This window comes from Salvelinus alpinus, chromosome 6, assembly GCF_045679555.1.
Source record: "Salvelinus alpinus chromosome 6, SLU_Salpinus.1, whole genome shotgun sequence".
Taxonomy (NCBI): Eukaryota; Metazoa; Chordata; class Actinopteri; order Salmoniformes; family Salmonidae; genus Salvelinus; species Salvelinus alpinus.
In genome coordinates this window covers 4,329,374-4,349,137 of record NC_092091.1, presented here as the reverse complement: position 1 = coordinate 4,349,137, position 19,764 = coordinate 4,329,374, and the positions used below count along the sequence as shown (strand labels likewise).

At 44.1% G+C, this 19,764-nt stretch overlaps 1 protein-coding gene across 1 annotated transcript in view; it reads right to left on the bottom strand.

Moving 5' to 3' along the window:
* Positions 1–5,988, bottom strand: part of smad6b (SMAD family member 6b) — a 51,986-nt gene extending 45,998 nt beyond the window's left edge. The window contains exon 1 of the mRNA XM_071405163.1: positions 4,491–5,988. Coding sequence (XP_071261264.1) covers positions 4,491–5,307 — 817 coding nt within the window. The 5' untranslated portion in view covers positions 5,308–5,988. The remainder of the gene's footprint in view (positions 1–4,490) is intronic.
* Between the last annotated feature and the right edge of the window lie 13,776 nt (positions 5,989–19,764).

Genomic DNA, 19,764 nt, shown 5'->3' with positions numbered 1-19,764 from the left:
GACTATACAGGACTGACCATCCATGATATCAACATTATAGTTATAACCATGTTATGAGACTATACAGGACTGACCATCCATGATATCAACATTATAGTTATAACCATGTTATGAGTCTATACAGGACTGACCATCCATGATATCAACATTATAGTTATAACCATGTTATGAGGCTATACAGGACTGACCATCCATGATATCAACATTATAGTTATAACCATGTTATGAGACTATACAGGACTGACCATCCATGATATCAACATTATAGTTATAACCATGTTATGAGACTATACAGGACTGACCATCCATGATATCAACATTATAGTTATAACCATGTTATGAGACTATACAGGACTGACCATCCATGATATCAACATTATAGTTATAACCATGTTATGAGACTATACAGGACTGACCATCCATTATATCAACATTATAGTTATAACCATGTTATGAGGCTATACAGGACTGACCATGATATCAACATTATAGTTATAACCATGTTATGAGACTATACAGGACTGACCATGATATCAACATTATAGTTATAACCATGTTATGAGACTATACAGGACTGACCATTATATCAACATTATAGTTATAACCATGTTATGAGGCTATACAGGACTGACCATCCATGATATCAACATTATAGTTATAACCATGTTATGAGACTATACAGGACTGACCATGATATCAACATTATAGTTATAACCATGTTATGAGACTATACAGGACTGACCATGATATCAACATTATAGTTATAACCATGTTATGAGGCTATACAGGACTGACCATCCATGATATCAACATTATAGTTATAACCATGTTATGAGAATATACAGGACTGACCATGATATCAACATTATAGTTATAACCATGTTATGAGACTATACAGGACTGACCATGATATCAACATTATAGTTATAACCATGTTATGAGACTATACAGGACTGACCATGATATCAACATTATAGTTATAACCATGTTATGAGACTATACAGGACTGACCATCCATGATATCAACATTATAGTTATAACCATGTTATGAGACTATACAGGACTGACCATCCATGATATCAACATTATAGTTATAACCATGTTATGAGACTATACAGGACTGACCATCCATGATATCAACATTATAGTTATAACCATGTTATGAGACTATACAGGACTGACCATCCATGATATCAACATTATAGTTATAACCATGTTATGAGTCTATACAGGACTGACCATCCATGATATCAACATTATAGTTATAACCATGTTATGAGGCTATACAGGACTGACCATCCATGATATCAACATTATAGTTATAACCATGTTATGAGACTATACAGGACTGACCATCCATGATATCAACATTATAGTTATAACCATGTTATGAGACTATACAGGACTGACCATCCATGATATCAACATTATAGTTATAACCATGTTATGAGACTATACAGGACTGACCATCCATGATATCAACATTATAGTTATAACCATGTTATGAGACTATACAGGACTGACCATCCATTATATCAACATTATAGTTATAACCATGTTATGAGACTATACAGGACTGACCATCCATTATATCAACATTATAGTTATAACCATGTTATGAGGCTATACAGTATTTGTTTATATTTACATTGTTTACCAACATTGGAGTTAAACAAACGTATATTTTGTGTTCTGATGGGGAACATTTTATAAGTTATATTCTTCAACAATCAACGAGTACATATAATTAATTGATCATTGAAAAAAGTGGATGTAGCAACTAAGGATTGTAGCTTTAAGCTTCAGCGATCCAAAGGAAACTCTGATCAGAAGAGAATAATAAATAAAGTAGAACTTTCAATGACTGACAAAAATATACATTTTAATCTTCTTACAACAAATTATATGAAATTTAGTTTCCTGAGCACGAATAGAATAGATTGTCTGAGCCTACCTGTGTTGTCCTATAACTGTGTTGTCCTATACCTGTGTTGTCCCATAACTGTGTTGTCCTATACCTGTGTTGTCCCATAACTGTGTTGTCCTATAACTGTGTTGTCCTATAACTGTGTTGTCCTATAACTGTGCTGTCCTATAACTGTGTTGTACTATAACTGTGTTGTACTATAACTGTGTCCTTTAACTGTGTTGTCCTATAACCGTGTTGTCCTTTAACTGTGCTGTCCTATAACTGTGTTGTCCTATAACCGTGTTGTCCTTTAACTGTGCTGTCCTATAACTGTGTTGTACTATAACTGTGTTCTATAACTGTTGTCCTATAACCGTGTTGTCCTTTAACTGTGCTGTCCTATAACTGTGTTGTCCTTTAACTGTGTTGTCCCATAACTGTGTTGTCCTATAATTGTGTTGTCCTATAACCGTGTTGTCCTTTAACTGTGCTGTCCTATAACTGTGTTGTCCTATAACCGTGTTGTCCTTTAACTGTGCTGTCCTATAACCGTGTTGTCCTTTAACTGTGCTGTCCTATAACTGTGTTGTCCTATAACTGTGTTGTCCTATAACTGTGTTGTTCTATAACTGTGTTGTCCTATAACCGTGTTGTCCTTTAACTGTGCTGTCCTATAGTGGAGGCTTTTTTCAGTGGTCATTGCGTATACTCAAATCAAATCAAATTGTATTAGTCACATGTGCCAAATATAACAGGTGTAGTAGACCTCACAGTGAAATGCCAAATAAAACAGGTGTAGACCTTACAGTGAAATGCCAAATACAACAGGTGTAGACCTTACAGTGAAATGTTTACTTACAAGCCCTTAACCAACAATGTAGTTTAAAAAAAAATACAGATAAGAATAAGAAATAAAAGTAACAAGTCATTAAAGAGCAGCAGTAAAATAACAATACCGAGTCTATATACAGGGGGGTACCGATACAGAGTCAATGTCTGGGGACACTGGTTAGTTGAGGTAATATGTACATGTAGGTAGAGTTATTAAAGTGACTATGAATAGATGACAACAACAGAGAGTTGCAGCGGTGTAAAAGAGGGGGAGAGGGGGGGGGGGGTAATGAAAATAGTCTGGGTGGCCATTTGATGTTCAGGAGTCTTATGGCTTGGGGGGGGGGGTATCTGTTTAGAAGCCTCTTGAACCTAGACTTGGCAGCTCACTTCTTAATCCCTACTGATGTGTATCGTAGTGTAGTGGAGGTATTAGACAGTTACGCAGTACAATAGAGAAATCATGCACAAAGTAGCCTACACAATCGCAAAGCATGTGACATATATTTACATGCTTTGCCACACGCATAGCCTAGTTTTGGTGGAATATCGTGCAGCAAGAGCTCCCACAGAGACCCCCCCAAAATTTCCCCCCCTCTTGATGGTGGAGAGAAGATTTTACGAGTTAAAGTTCATTTCCTACATTTCTACACATTTCTACACATTTTGCCATGGGGCGTAGAGATAAATGTTGCAGTATTAAAAGCACATGGTGACATCACCAGGTGGTAAATTAGTTAATAGACCAATAAGAAAGAGAGTTCCAAACCTCTCAGCCAATAAAAGCTCGTTTTCCGTTTTACCCTCCCTCCTTAGACCTCTCCCAGACAGAACTTGTCAAATTCTTGCTTGAGAAATTGCTCTTTGCTAAGAAGCTATTTTTTTATTTTTTTAAATGACAATTTTAATTTAAATAATCACAGTTAGGAACTTATTTATTACCCAGAAATGATTTGATATTGAGATTTTTTTTTTAAACGGCTGCGCTGGCGCTTTAAATAAAGGTTTCTGCAATTCTTCATATTTTGCCATGGCGTGGAGATAAATGTCGCTTTTTCCTGGAACTGACCTATAACTGTGCTCAGCTCTGAACAGGTTGTGGCATTGAACAGCTCACAGAATTGAACGACATCGGTAGCCGATAGGGTAGGAAAGGTATAAAACTTACCAAATCAGGTATTGAAAAAGTTTATTTCGAAGCAAAGAGTTTCCTAGCAAGAGCCTGTTTGGCTAGTTGGATTTCTGTACTGTACAATGTAGGCCTACAGTACAAACTGATAGAAAGGCCTACTTAGGCAGTCAACATTTAATTGGGAAAGTTTTTTTTGGAGAAAGCCTTTAAGAAATGTTTATTTAAACATGTTGACTGAACTGCGGACTGCAAATATTCAACCAAGACTTCAAACCAAAGGGCAACTACATTCACCCCAAAAAATATTTGTTTCGATTTTTCCCCAGACCTTAAAAAATTGTCTGGTGATGTGGTTTAAGCTGTTGTGGACTTAAGGGGTGATGGACTTAAGGGGTGAAAGGGGTGATTTTGAGAGTGAAAACCTGAAAGAAGAAAAAAACTATAGGAAAAGTCTAACTATTTCACACAGGTTGTCTTTCCTTAAACCGTTTGAGAAATGTTTGGCAAAATGAAAGTATACCCACTTCTCCAGACACCCCTAGACCACTGCCGATACCTGTTTTGTCTTCTAACTGTGTGCGTGTGTATGTGTGTTTGACAGAGCAGGTGCACTCCTACCTACGCTGCAGAGCCGGCTGTAGTGATAGGGGTTGCAGCATACCGCGGGGCCATCCAGAGTCCCAAAGCTCCGGCACTCACAGAGCGGCTTGAGCTGGGCCGTGTGCTGGAGGTCCGACCAACGGTAGAGTTTACACAGCAGCAGCCGCGGACATATGGCCGCGTGTCCGCCCAGATGCATCTCTGTCTGGGATACCATCACACAATCGCTCCACATCCCTTCTCTGGACTCCACCGCCTCCAGTAAAGTATCCAGTGCTTTCTCCTTTAGGCATTTCAACAGAGAATAAGTGGCGGTTTTCAGTTCTTGCTCCAGCACCGTGCGCAGCTTCGCCTCAGGAGAACCGTTATCCCGAGCTCCACCGCCGTGGTTCCTCAAAACGAAGGAGTCTGGTAACGGTTCCCTTCCTGGGGCAATGGGTTCAACTTCACAGTCGTCCCGGTCTTTAAATAAACAACACGTTACTTTCCTGCATTCGCTGTCCTGCACTGCCCGAGGACTGCCTTGCTCCTGCCCCGGCCCTTGGACACACACAGTCACCGACATAGCATCCCCATGTTGGTCCGAACTGACCCCCACCCAGCCGCTGCAACTCTCGGCCGAGTTGAAAGCACATAATCCACCAAAGTCCCCTGCAGTCGACCTGCTAGCCGTCATCGGTCGGAGATCCGTTTGGGTAATTTTCTCCGGGTTGTGGCAGGTTGGACTGCCCTCGTTACTTGGACCATTATGTCCACCATCTCCCCCCTCACTATGTAGAATCAAACGGTTTCTCCAGAGTCGCCGCACAAGACCTGAGCGTTTCGTCCTGAACATACGACAATTTAAAAATCTAGATGTGGTTTTCTCTCTCTCTAGGTTACTCTTGATTCGGGTCACCAAAGGGACTGTTTACCAGCTACTTGGAATTTAGTTGTAGGACATTAATGTTGGCGGAGCGCCGTGCAGGTTATGCACAGCCGACTGGAGAACAAGATTAGATCGGGACCTTGGGAAATCAAAATTCATTCATACTGGGAATGTAGTCAATAATATGCAGAACTGCTACTTGAAGCCTATTCTTGACCCGAGTTGTTATGTTCCCTACGCCTCTGAGTGGATGAACAAATGTTTTACACACATGATAATATCATGAGAGTAGACTATAGCTACACGGGAACTAAGTAAATGTAGAATTCAATATAGAAAGCGAACGGCAAGAGGGAGAGGGAGCCCTAAAACGCTTTACGCACTCGTAATAGTTTCGGACTTTGGAACGAACAACCTCTTCACATCTCCTCTCTTCTAACCCGGCACGGAGAGAACAACATGAATTAGACCCTTAACAAGTGATTTTAAATCCCAAAGAAATACATTAACCGACCGTCGCACTCCTTTTTTTTTACAATCCAAAAATATCCATGCCAGCCTGGAAGCGAGAAAAATAATCAATCCCAAACGGAGTACTCCTCGCTCCTCGTTCCGGGTTGACTACTAGCTAACTAGTCCAACTGAACTGCCGAGATCCCTTTCTTTCTCCGTTTCTCTCTTCTTCTTTCTCTCTCCCTCGCTCTCTAACACACACACACACACACACACACACACACACACACACACACACACACGGGGGGGACTCAGAGGAAAGCGATGGAGCCATTGGCTGCCTACCATCACGTGCCAGTCTAGACTCATTGGCGGCTGTGAGCTGCACTGATTGTTGCGCAAACAAGGTTTCAAGTTTCTCAACTCTTAAAGGCGTAACATCCCGTTCTTACTTTAACTTTACTCTCTAGTCTACTATATCTTCTATTTGAAAATATATATTTTTTAAAAAGACAGAAATAACACTTTTAGAACAAGAACACTATTCAACTCTTGCATTTAATTGACCAACAAGCCAACAGGATACATTGTGCTTACTTACTGACAAGGAAAGCCAACACTGTAAAAAAAAAATATTGAAAACTCAAAACACCATGATTGTGCAACGAAACCATGAAGAGCAGTGCATCTAACCCAGGGGTGGACTGGGACAAGAGTACGGCCCTGGCATGTGCACCTAACCCAGGGGTGGACTGGGACAAGAGTACGGCCCTGGCATGTGTACCTAACCCAGGGGTGGACTGGGACAAGAGTACGGCCCTGGCATGTGTACCTAACCCAGGGGTGGACTGGGACAAGAGTACGGCCCTGGCATGTGTACCTAACCCAGGGGTGGACTGGGACAAGAGTACGGCCCTGGCATGTTCATCTAACCCAGGGGTGGACTGGTACAAGAATACAGCCCTGGCATGTGCATCTAACCCAGGGGTGGACTGGGACAAGAATACGGCCCTGGCATGTGCATCTAACCCAGGGGTGGACTGGGACAAGAATACAGCCCTGGCATGTACATCTAACCCAGGGGTGGACTGGGACAAGAATACAGCCCTGGCATGTGCATCTAACCCAGGGGTGGACTGGGACAAGAATACAGCCCTGGCATGTGCATCTAACCCAGGGGTGGACTGGGACAAGAATACAGCCCTGGCATGTGCATCTAACCCAGGGGTGGACTGGGACAAGAATACAGCCCTGGCATGTACATCTAACCCAGGGGTGGACTGGGACAAGAATACAGCCCTGGCATGTGCATCTAACCCAGGGGTGGACTGGGACAAGAATACAGCCCTGGCATGTGCATCTAACCCAGGGGTGGACTGGGACAAGAATACGGGCCTGGCATGTTCACCTAACCCAGGGGTGGACTGGGACAAGAATACAGCCCTGGCCTGTGCATCTAACCCAGGGGTGGACTGGGACAAGAATACAGCCCTGGCATGTGCATCTAACCCAGGGGTGGACTGGGACAAGAATACTGCCCTGGCATGTGCATCTAACCCAGGGGTGGACTGGGACAAGAATACAGCCCTGGCATGTGCATCTAACCCAGGGGTGGACTGGGACAAGAATACAGCCCTGGCATGTGCATCTAACCCAGGGGTGGACTGGGACAAGAATACAGCCCTGGCATGTTCACCTAACCCAGGGGTGGACTGGGACAAGAATACGGCCCTGGCATTTTATCCACAAACAGCCCCACATCACCGCGAGCGTAGCCAACTCATTTTCCTATGGCGTCACTAACTTTGTTTTTTGGAGGCACCAGCCAATCATTTGGTCAGACAAATCAGGAATAATACATCTTATTAAGTAATTCATAGTGCTTTATTAATTAAGAAGTGTAATAATCAGACTATTGAGGTATTCAAGAAAAATGTTGTTTCATTGTCAGACAATTAGACTACAGTTGTTTAATTTGTTTAATTTTACTGTGACCAGTGTAGCAAAATGTTTTAATAAAATACAATGGCATAGATGGAACTATATTAAACTATTACATTTCGCTATAGTATTTTCAAATACTTATATTAATTATACCACGGAAAGGGATTACCCCTCCACAGAAAGGGATTACCCCTCCACAGTAAGGGATTACCCCTCCACAGAACGGGATTACCCCTCCACAGAAAGGGATTACCCCTCCACGGAAAGGGATTACCCCTCCACAGTAAGGGATTACCCCTCCACGGAAAGGATTACCCCTCCACGGAAAGGGATTACCCCTCCACAGAACGGGATTACCCCTCCACAGAAAGGGATTACCCCTCCACGGAAAGGGATTACCCCTCCACAGAACGGGATTACCCCTCCACAGAACGGGAGTACCCCTCCACGGAAAGGGATTACCCCTCCACAGAACGGGAGTACCCCTCCACAGTAAGGGATTACCCCTCCACGGAAAGGGATTACCCCTCCACAGAACGGGAGTACCCCTCCACGGAAAGGGATTACCCCTCCACGGAAGGGATTACCCCTCCACGGAAAGGGAGTACCCCTCCACAGAAAGGGATTACCCCTCCACAGTACGGGAGTACCCCTCCACAGTAAGGGAGTACCCCTCCACAGTAAGGGATTACCCCTCCACGGAAAGGGATTACCCCTCCACGGAAAGGGATTACCCCTCCACGGAAAGGGATTACCCCTCCACGGAAAGGGATTACCCCTCCACAGAAAGGGATTACCCCTCCACAGAAAGGGATTACCCCTCCACGGAAAGGGATTACCCCTCCACAGAAAGGGATTACCCCTCCACGGAAAGGGATTACCCCTCCACAGAAAGAGATTACCCCTCCACAGAAAGGGATTACCCCTCCACGGAAGGGATTACCCCTCCACGGAAAGGGATTACCCCTCCACAGAAAGGGAGTACCCCTCCACAGAAAGGGATTACCCCTCCACGGAAAGGGATTACCCCTCCACGGAAAGGGATTACCCCTCCACAGAAAGGGAGTACCCCTCCACAGAAAGGGAGTACCCCTCCACGGAAAGGGATTACCCCTCCACAGAAAGGGATTACCCCTCCACGGAAAGGGATTACCCCTCCACAGAAAGGGAGTACCCCTCCACAGAAAGGGATTACCCCTCCACGGAAAGGGATTACCCCTCCACGGAAAGGGATTACCCCTCCACAGAAAGGGAGTACCCCTCCACAGAAAGGGATTACCCCTCCACGGAAAGGGATTACCCCTCCACAGAAAGGGATTACCCCTCCACGGAAAGGGATTACCCCTCCACAGAAAGGGAGTACCCCTCCACAGAAAGGGAGTACCCCTCCACGGAAAGGGATTACTCCTCCACGGAAAGGGATTACCCCTCCACAGAAAGGGATTACCCCTCCACAGAAAGGGAGTGCCCCTCCACAGAAAGGGAGTGCCCCTCCACAGAAAGGGATTACCCCTCCACAGAAAGGGATTACCCCTCCACGGAAAGGGATTACCCCTCCACAGAAAGGGATTACCCCTCCACAGAAAGGGATTACCCCTCCACAGAAAGGGATTACCCCTCCACGGAAAGGGATTACCCCTCCACAGAAAGGGAGTACCCCTCCACAGAAAGGGAGTACCCCTCCACGGAAAGGGATTACTCCTCCACGGAAAGGGATTACTCCTCCACGGAAAGGGATTACCCCTCCACAGAAAGGGAGTACCCCTCCACAGAAAGGGAGTGCCCCTCCACAGAAAGGGAGTACCCCTCCACGGAAAGGGATTACTCCTCCACGGAAAGGGATGATGACAGAGTTGAAGCAGGTCTGTTTACTCATGCTACGAATCAGAATGTGAGTTTGCGTCAACTCAGCCTATCAGAAAACTGGGCCGTCCGTTGCCTACTAATCAGCCATAAGCTCATTATAGATTCGTTTACCAGCGAAATTGTGCAACAATATTTTTTAAAGGCCCATTGGTCGCTGCTCATGTCACTTTTCTCATTGCTTTATTTTTATGTTTACATTTTTTTTGGTGTGACAATTTCGACCAGCCCACCAAACTAAAGAATTGTCTAGTATATCTGGCATTTGCCATAATTGCCAGATGGCCAATCCACCACTGACCTAACCTTAGACCTGCTGTTTGGAGGTTGTTTGACTGTAAGTGTTCTGATACACAGAAAGGGTTTTAAAACTGAATAGAAGTTTCTCTGAAACACCCAAAGTGGTTCTTCAATCTGAATATTGGGGTGTTTCTGGTGGTGGTGGTTTGAGCGCTGTGCTTCATGTAAAAACCTGTCAACCTTATTTCTAGGGCCTCCCGAGTGGCGCAGCGGTCTAAGGCAGTACTTGAGGCGTCACTACAGACCCGGGTTTGATCCCGGACTGTATCACAACCGGCTGTAATCGGGAGTCCCATAGGGCGGCACACAATTGGTCCAGCGTCATCCGGGTTAGGGGAGGGTTTGGCCGGTGGGGGCTTTACTTGGCTCATCAGCGACTCCTTGTGGCGGGACAGGAACCCGCAGGCTGACCTCTGTCATCAGTTGAACAGTATTTCCATCTGACAAATTGATGCGGCTGGATTTCGGGTGGGTGGGTGTTAATAAGACGCGCGGCTTGGCAGGTCATGTTTCGGAGGACGAGTGACACGACCTTCGCCTCCCGAGCTCGTTGGGGAGTTGCAGCGATGAGACAAGATTGAAATTCAGGACAAAATGTTTTTTTTTATATATATATAAATAATAATAATAATAAACTTGTTTCAGCTGGTGGTGGTTTGAGCACTGTGCTTTAACAATGTCTTCACAAAAAATGGGTTAAACTGTCAAATGATCAGATGCATAAATCGATGTGAAACATTCAAATCCTCCAGAAAACGGTATCTAATTCTGCACTAAACAGAACTCAAAACACCCAAATTAGTGTTTTCAACCTTTTCCGGTTGTAACGGTTTTCTTCCATTGGTGAAGTAGAGGACCAAAATGCAGCGCGGCTAGTGTTCAACATATTTAATAAACAAAGAGACGAATACGTGAACACTATACAAAATACAAAATAACAAATGTGAAAACCGAGACAGACCTATCTGGTGCAGAACACAAACACAGAGACAGGAAACAATCACCCACAAAATCCCAACACAAAACAAGCCTCCTATATATGATTCTCAATCAGGGACAACGATTGACAGCTGCCTCTGATTGAGAACCATATTAGGCTGGACACAGAAACAGACAAACTAGACACACAACATAGAATTCCCACCCAGCTCACGTCCTGACCAACACTAAACAAGCAAAATACATAAGAACTCTGGTCAGGACGTGACACCGGTTAACGCTCCCTAGTCCCTGGCAAGTTGTTGGACAACACTTGATTAATAAGTGGTGCTACAGCACACCATGTAATGTTTCAAAACATCTCGGGAAGATGTGTTTTATTAATACTTCAGAAAAGTGAAAGGTTTTGGTTTCCTTCACGTTAGTGGCAGCTCCGTTGCGACTAGTTTTGGTGTTACTTCCTGTTAACAGTGAAGCCAAGGGGACAAACTGCAGTGGGCCACTGAGCTCACTACTCTGGCGTCTCCTCCCTAACTCTCAGGGCTGGAGCCTTGTGGAGCTGTGCTCACTACTCTGGCGTCTCCTCCCTAACTCTCAGGGCTGGAGCCTTGTGGAGCTGTGCTCACTACTCTGGCGTCTCCTCCCTAACTCTCAGGGCTGGAGCCTTGTGGAGCTGTGCTCACTACTCTGGCGTCTCCTCCCTAACTCTCAGGGCTGGAGCCTTGTGGAGCTGTGCTCACTACTCTGGCGTCTCCTCCCTAACTCTCAGGGCTGGAGCCTTGTGGAGCTGTGCTCACTACTCTGGCGTCTCCTCCCTAACTCTCAGGGCTGGAGCCTTGTGGAGCTGTGCTCACTACTCTGGCGTCTCCTCCCTAACTCTCAGGGCTGGAGCCTTGTGGAGCTGTGCTCACTACTCTGGCGTCTCCTCCCTAACTCTCAGGGCTGGAGCCTTGTGGAGCTGTGCTCACTACTCTGGCGTCTCCTCCCTAACTCTCAGGGCTGGAGCCTTGTGGAGCTGTGCTCACTACTCTGGCGTCTCCTCCCTAACTCTCAGGGCTGGAGCCTTGTGGAGCTGTGCTCACTACTCTGGCGTCTCCTCCCTAACTCTCAGGGCTGGAGCCTTGTGGAGCTGTGCTCACTACTCTGGCGTCTCCTCCCTAACTCTCAGGGCTGGAGCCATGTGGCGCTGTGCTCACTACTCTGGCGTCTCCTCCCTAACTCTCAGGGCTGGAGCCTTGTGGCGCTGTGCTCACTACTCTGGCGTCTCCTCCCTAACTCTCAGGGCTGGAGCCTTGTGGAGCTGTGCTCACTACTCTGGCGTCTCCTCCCTAACTCTCAGGGCTGGAGCCTTGTGGAGCTGTGCTCACTACTCTGGCGTCTCCTCCCTAACTCTCAGGGCTGGAGCCTTGTGGCGCTGTGCTCACTACTCTGGCGTCTCCTCCCTAACTCTCAGGGCTGGAGCCTTGTGGCGCTGTGCTCACTACTCTGGCGTCTCCTCCCTAACTCTCAGGGCTGGAGCCTTGTGGCGCTGTGCTCACTACTCTGGCGTCTCCTCCCTAACTCTCAGGGCTGGAGCCTTGTGGCGCTGTGCTCACTGTGGATTTACCAATAGGCAGAAGAGACCATTTCCTCTGGCCTCATATCATCAAGGGGCCCCATGAGCTGGGCATAATAGTAAAAAAATATATATATACAGTGGTGTTTGTTAGAACAGAAGACATCTACGGTGGAAGGTGGCCGGCCTACAGCGGTGTTTGTCAGACCAGGAGACATCTACGATGGAAGGTGACTGAGCTACAGCGGTGTTTGTCAGACCAGGAGACATCTACGATGGAAGGTGACTGAGCTACAGCGGTGTTTGTTAGACCAGGAGACATCTACGATGGAAGGTGGCTGAGCTACAGCCGTGTCTGTCAGACCAGGAGACATCTACGATGGAAGGTGACTGAGCTACAGTAGTGTTTGTTAGACCAGGAGACATCTACGATGGAAGGTGACTGAGCTACAGCGGTGTTTGTTAGACCAGGAGACATCTACGATGGAAGGTGGCTGAGCTACAGCCGTGTTTGTCAGACCAGGAGACATCTACGATGGAAGGTGACTGAGCTACAGCCGTGTTTGTCAGACCAGGAGACATCTACGATGGAAGGTGGCTGAGCTACAGTGGTGTTTGTTAGACCAGGAGACATCTACGATGGAAGGTGGCTGAGCTACAGCGGTGTTTGTTAGACCAGGAGACATCTACGATGGAAGGTGACTGAGCTACAGCGGTGTTTGTTAGACCAGGAGACATCTACGATGGAAGGTGACTGAGCTACAGTGGTGTTTGTCAGACCAGGAGACATCTACGATGGAAGGTGGCTGAGCTACAGTGGTGTTTGTCAGACCAGGAGACATCTACGATGGAAGGTGGCTGAGCTACAGCGGTGTTTGTTAGACCAGGAGACATCTACGATGGAAGGTGGCTGAGCTACAGCGGTGTTTGTCAGACCAGGAGACATCTACGATGGAAGGTGACTGAGCTACAGCGGTGTTTGTTAGACCAGGAGACATCTACGATGGAAGGTGGCTGAGCTACAGCGGTGTTTGTTAGACCAGGAGACATCTACGATGGAAGGTGGCTGAGCTACAGCGGTGTTTGTTAGACCAGGAGACATCTACGATGGAAGGTGGCTGAGCTACAGCGGTGTTTGTCAGACCAGGAGACATCTACGATGGAAGGTGGCTGAGCTACAGCGGTGTTTGTTAGACCAGGAGACATCTACGATGGAAGGTGGCTGAGCTACAGCCGTGTTTGTCAGACCAGGAGACATCTACGATGGAAGGTGGCTGAGCTACAGCGGTGTTTGTTAGACCAGGAGACATCTACGATGGAAGGTGGCTGAGCTACAGTGGTGTTTGTCAGACCAGGAGACATCTACGATGGAAGGTGGCTGAGCTACAGTGGTGTTTGTTAGACCAGGAGACATCTACGATGGAAGGTGGCTGAGCTACAGTGGTGTTTGTTAGACCAGGAGACATCTACGATGGAAGGTGGCTGAGCTACAGCGGTGTTTGTTAGACCAGGAGACATCTACGATGGAAGGTGACTGAGCTACAGCGGTGTTTGTTAGACCAGGAGACATCTACGATGGAAGGTGGCTGAGCTACAGCGGTGTTTGTTAGACCAGGAGACATCTACGATGGAAGGTGGCTGAGCTACAGCGGTGTTTGTCAGACCAGGAGACATCTACGATGGAAGGTGACCGAGCTACAGCGGTGTTTGTTAGACCAGGAGACATCTACGATGGAAGGTGACCGAGCTACAGCGGTGTTTGTTAGACCAGGAGACATCTACGATGGAAGGTGGCTGAGCTACAGCGGTGTTTGTCAGACCAGGAGACATCTACGATGGAAGGTGACCGAGCTACAGCGGTGTTTGTTAGACCAGGAGACATCTACGATGGAAGGTGACCGAGCTACAGCGGTGTTTGTCAGACCAGGAGACATCTACGATGGAAGGTGACCGAGCTACAGCGGTGTTTGTTAGACCAGGAGACATCTACGATGGAAGGTGACCGAGCTACAGCGGTGTTTGTTAGACCAGGAGACATCTACGATGGAAGGTGGCTGAGCTACAGCGGTGTTTGTCAGACCAGGAGACATCTACGATGGAAGGTGACTGAGCTACAGCGGTGTTTGTCAGACCAGGAGACATCTACGATGGAAGGTGACCGAGCTACAGCGGTGTTTGTCAGACCAGGAGACATCTACGATGGAAGGTGACCGAGCTACAGCGGTGTTTATCAGACCAGGAGACATCTACGATGGAAGGTGACCGAGCTACAGCGGTGTTTGTCAGACCAGGAGACATCCGAAAATCGGTCTTGTCACAAAAACATCTGTAGCATTCGAGCGGTTTTGGGCTAAACATTAATGACCCCTCTATGGAAAGATGAGTGACAGCGGAATCGTCTGAAGATAACCCGGCACTGGGCCGGAAAATGAATGGAAGTGAATAGGGCCTTTCCACGTTTTTAGGTATAGGGGTCATTCCACTGAAAAAATACATGTATTCACTAAGAGGTTTCTTATATCTCTTAGATATAGCAAAAAACATTCTTCCTTTTGATAAATATATATAGAATATATAATAATATATATATATAATATATAAGAATATATATATATGTCAGTATATATATATATATATATATAAGTATATATATACAGTGGGGAGAACAAGTATTTGATACACTGCCGATTTTGCAGGTTTTCCTACTTACAAAGCATGTAGAGGTCTGTAATTTTTATCATAGGTACACTTCAACTGTGAGAGACGGAATCTAAAACAAAAATCCAGAAAATCACATTGTATGATTTTTAAGTAATTCATTTGCATTTTATTGCATGACATAAGTATTTGATCACCTACCAACCAGTAAGAATTCCGGCTCTCACAGACCTGTTAGTTTTTCTTTAAGAAGCCCTCCTGTTCTCCACTCATTACCTGTATTAACTGCACCTGTTTGAACTCGTTACCTGTATAAAAGACACCTGTCCACACACTCAATCAAACAGACTCCAACCTCTCCACAATGGCCAAGACCAGAGAGCTGTGTAAGGACATCAGGGATAAAATTGTAGACCTGCACAAGGCTGGGATGGGCTACAGGACAATAGGCAAGCAGCTTGGTGAGAAGGCAACAACTGTTGGTGCAATTATTAGAAAATAGAAGAAAATAGAAGAAGTTCAAGATGATGGTCAATCACCCTCGGTCTGGGGCTCCATGCAAGATCTCACCTCGTGGGGCATCAATGATCATGAGGAAGGTGAGGGATCAGCCCAGAACTACACGGCAGGACCTGGTCAATGACCTGAAGAGAGCTGGGACCACAGTCTCAAAGAAAACCATTAGTAACACACTACGCCGTCATGGATTAAAATCCTGCAGCGCACACAAGGTCCCCCTGCTCAAGCAGGCGCATGTCCAGGCCCGTCTGAAGTTTGCCAATGACCATCTGGATGATCCAGAGGAGGAATGGGAGAAGGTCATGTGGTCTGATGATTCAAAAATAGAGCTTTTTGGTCTAAACTCCACTCGCCGTGTTTGGAGGAAGAAGAAGGATGAGTACAACCCCAAGAACACCATCCCAACCGTGAAGCATGGAGGTGGAAACATCATTCTTTGGGGATGCTTTTCTGCAAAGGGGACAGGACGACTGCACCGTATTGAGGGGAGGATGGATGGGGCCATGTATTGCGAGATCTTAGCCAACAACCTCCTTCCCTCAGTAAGAGCATTGATGATGGGTCGTGGCTGGGTCTTCCAGCATGACAACGACCCGAAACACATAGCCAGGGCAACTAAGGAGTGGCTCCGTAAGAAGTATCTCAAGGTCCTGGAGTGGCCTAGCCAGTCTCCAGACCTGAACCCAATAGAAAATCTTTGGAGGGAGCTGAAAGTCCGTATTGCCCAGCGACAGCCCCGAAACCTGAAGGATCTGGAGAAGGTCTGTATGGAGGAGTGGGCCAAAATCCCTGCTGCAGTGTGTGCAAACCTGGTCAAGAACTACAGGAAACGTATGATCTCTGTAATTGCAAACAAAGGATTCTGTACCAAATATTAAGTTCTGCTTTTCTGATGTATCAAATACTTATGTCATGCAATAAAATGCTAATTAATTACTTAAAAATCATACAATGTGATTTTCGGGATTTTTGTTTTAGATTCCGTCTCTCACAGTTGAAGTGTACCTATGATAAAAATTACAGACCTCTACATGCTTTGTAAGTAGGAAAATCGGCAAAATCGGCAGTGTATCAAATACTTGTTCTCCCCACTGTATATATATATATGTCAGTATATATATATATATATGTAAGTACTTACATATATAATACTGACATATATATATACTTACATATATATATATACATATGCTTACATATATATATATATATATATATATATATATATATATATATATATATACTTACATATATATATATACTTACATATATATATATACTGACATATATATATATTCTTACACATATATATATACTTACATATATATTTACTTCTCTGTAGCTGTGGTCAGCATATATTCAGCATATATTTACTTATATATAAAATATATATAAAATTAAATAATAAATAATAAATAATAATACAATTAAATAATAAAAATACCAACAAATCTCCAAATTCATAAATAGATGCAATAATGTTGTTTCAGCCTCTGGTGCCTTAAATGTTTAGGAAAACACTGTACTTTAATAATCTATACATTAAAACACTGCACTTTAATAATATATACATTAGAACACTGCCCTTTAATAATCTATACATTAAAACACTGCCCTTTAATAATCTATACATTAAAACACTGCCCTTTAATAATCTATACATTAAAACACTGCCCTTTAATAATCTATACATTAAAACACTGCACTTTAATAATCTATACATTAAAACACTGCACTTTAATAATCTATACATTAAAACACTGCACTTTAATAATCTATACATTAAAACACTGCACTTTAATAATCTATACATTAAAACACTGCCCTTTAATAATCTATACATTAAAACACTGCCCTTTAATAATCTATACATTAAAACACTGCCCTTTAATAATCTATACATTAAAACACTGCCCTTTAATAATCTATACATTAAAACACTGCCCTTTAATAATCTATACATTAAAACACTGCACTTTAATAATCTATAATGAAGCATGTTGCCTGATGTTGACCACAGCTACAGAGATCTGTTGAAGCATGTTGCCTGATGCTGACCACAGCTACAGGGATCTGTTGAAGCATGTTGCCTGATGCTGACCACAGCTACAGGGATCTGTTGAAGCATGTTGCCTGATGTTGACCACAGCTACAGGGATCTGTTGAAGCATGTTGCCTGATGCTGACCACAGCTACAGGGATCTGTTGAAGCATGTTGCCTGATGCTGACCACAGCTACAGGGATCTGTTGAAGCATGTTGCCTGATGCTGACCACAGCTACAGGGATCTGTTGAAGCATGTTGCCTGATGCTGACCACAGCTACAGAGATCTGTTGAAGCATGTTGTCTGATGTTGACCACAGCTACAGAGATCTGTTGAAGCATGTTGCCTGATGTTGACCACAGCTACAGGGATCTGTTAAAACCTTTTCTCAATATAGGGGGTGCTGTTTCAACGTTAGCATTTATCGTCTCCAAATTAAACTGCCTCATACTCAATTCTTGCTCGTACAATATGCATATTATTATTACTATTGGATAGAAAACAATCTCTAGTTTCTAAAACCGTTTGAATTATGTCTGTGGGTGAACCAGAACTCTTTCTACAGCGAAACTCATGACAGGACATGCGAAGCTCTGAAAAATAGTCTCTGATCTCGGATCAGTTGAAAACTCTGTGTGTGCCCTATGGCTTGACATGAATTGCACCCACCTTCCCCTGGATGTCAGTAACCAATGAGAAGTGGAATGGTGTCTCTACGTGTTTGTCAGAGTTTATAAAAGGGAGTGGAGTGAGATGACCCTTCCTTTTGACGCTCGCCAGGACGCAAGGGAGGACATCAGAATCGCATGCTCAAAAGCTCTCGTTATTGATCAAAGATCTATCCGTCTGTGATTTAGTTCGATATAGGTGTTAGAAACATCATAACGAAGTTATTTGAAACCGATTTATATCAGTTTATGCGAGTATATTGCTATTTTTCTGAATTTCCTTAGTATTGCGTTTGACGATTTGGGCATGTGTGTGCCGTGTAGCTATCGTTAGCTGCTAGTTCTGAAGTTGAGGAGGTCGTTTTACAACAAAGCAACGATACTTTTGGACAAAGGACACATTGCCCAAGATACTGATGGAAGCTCGTCCAAAAGTAAGAGTTATTTATGATTTTATTCCGTATTTATGTGGAAAAATTTAAACGCAGTTGTCGGCCATTTTTTGCGGCACTAGTCTGGCTGTAACTCACAATGTATGTCTTGTAACGTTAATTTTAAAAATCTAAATCAGCGGTTGCATTAATAACCAATGCATCTTTCATTAGCTGTCCAACCTGTATTTTTTTAGTCAATCTAATCGATAAATAATCGTAATCATAGGTGCCTTTCCAAGATGGCGCCGGCCCGAATGCATGCCATGTTTTGACAGATTACATAGCATAACCAAGATTTTTGATGCTAAATATGCACATTTTCGAACAAACTCTATATGCATTGTGTAATATGATGTTACATGACTGTCATCTGAAGAATTCTGAGAAGGTTAGTGAAAAAATTAATATATTTTGGTGGCAATAACGTTATCGACCCTTTTGGCTTGATTCAATGCTGGGTGATGTTAGCTCATGTGGTATGCTAATATAACGATATATTGTGTTTTCGCTGTAAAACACTTAGAAAATCTGAAACATTGTCTGGATTCACAAGATCTGTGTCTTTCGATTGCTGTATGCTGTGTATTTTTCAGAAATGTTTTAGGATGAGTATTTTGGTAATTGACGTCGGTCTCTGTAATTATTCCGGCTGCTTCCAACGCTATTTCAGATTGCAGCTGCAATGTAGAAATGTGATTTATACCTGAAATATGCACATTTTTCTAAAAAAAAAACTATCCTATACCATGAATATGTTATCAGACTATCATCTTATGAAGTTGTTTCTTGGTTAGTGGCTATATATATCTTTATTTAGTCGAATTAGTGATAGCTACTGATGCAGGAAAAAAATGGTGGAGAAAGAAAGTGGTGTCTTTTGCTATCGTGGTTAGCTAATAGATTTACATATTGTGTCTTCCCTGTAAAACACTTAGAAAATCTGAAACATTGTCTGGATTCACAAGATCTGTGTCTTTCGATTGCTGTATGCTGTGCATTTTTCAGAAATGTTTTAGGATGAGTATTTTGGTAATTGACGTCGGTCT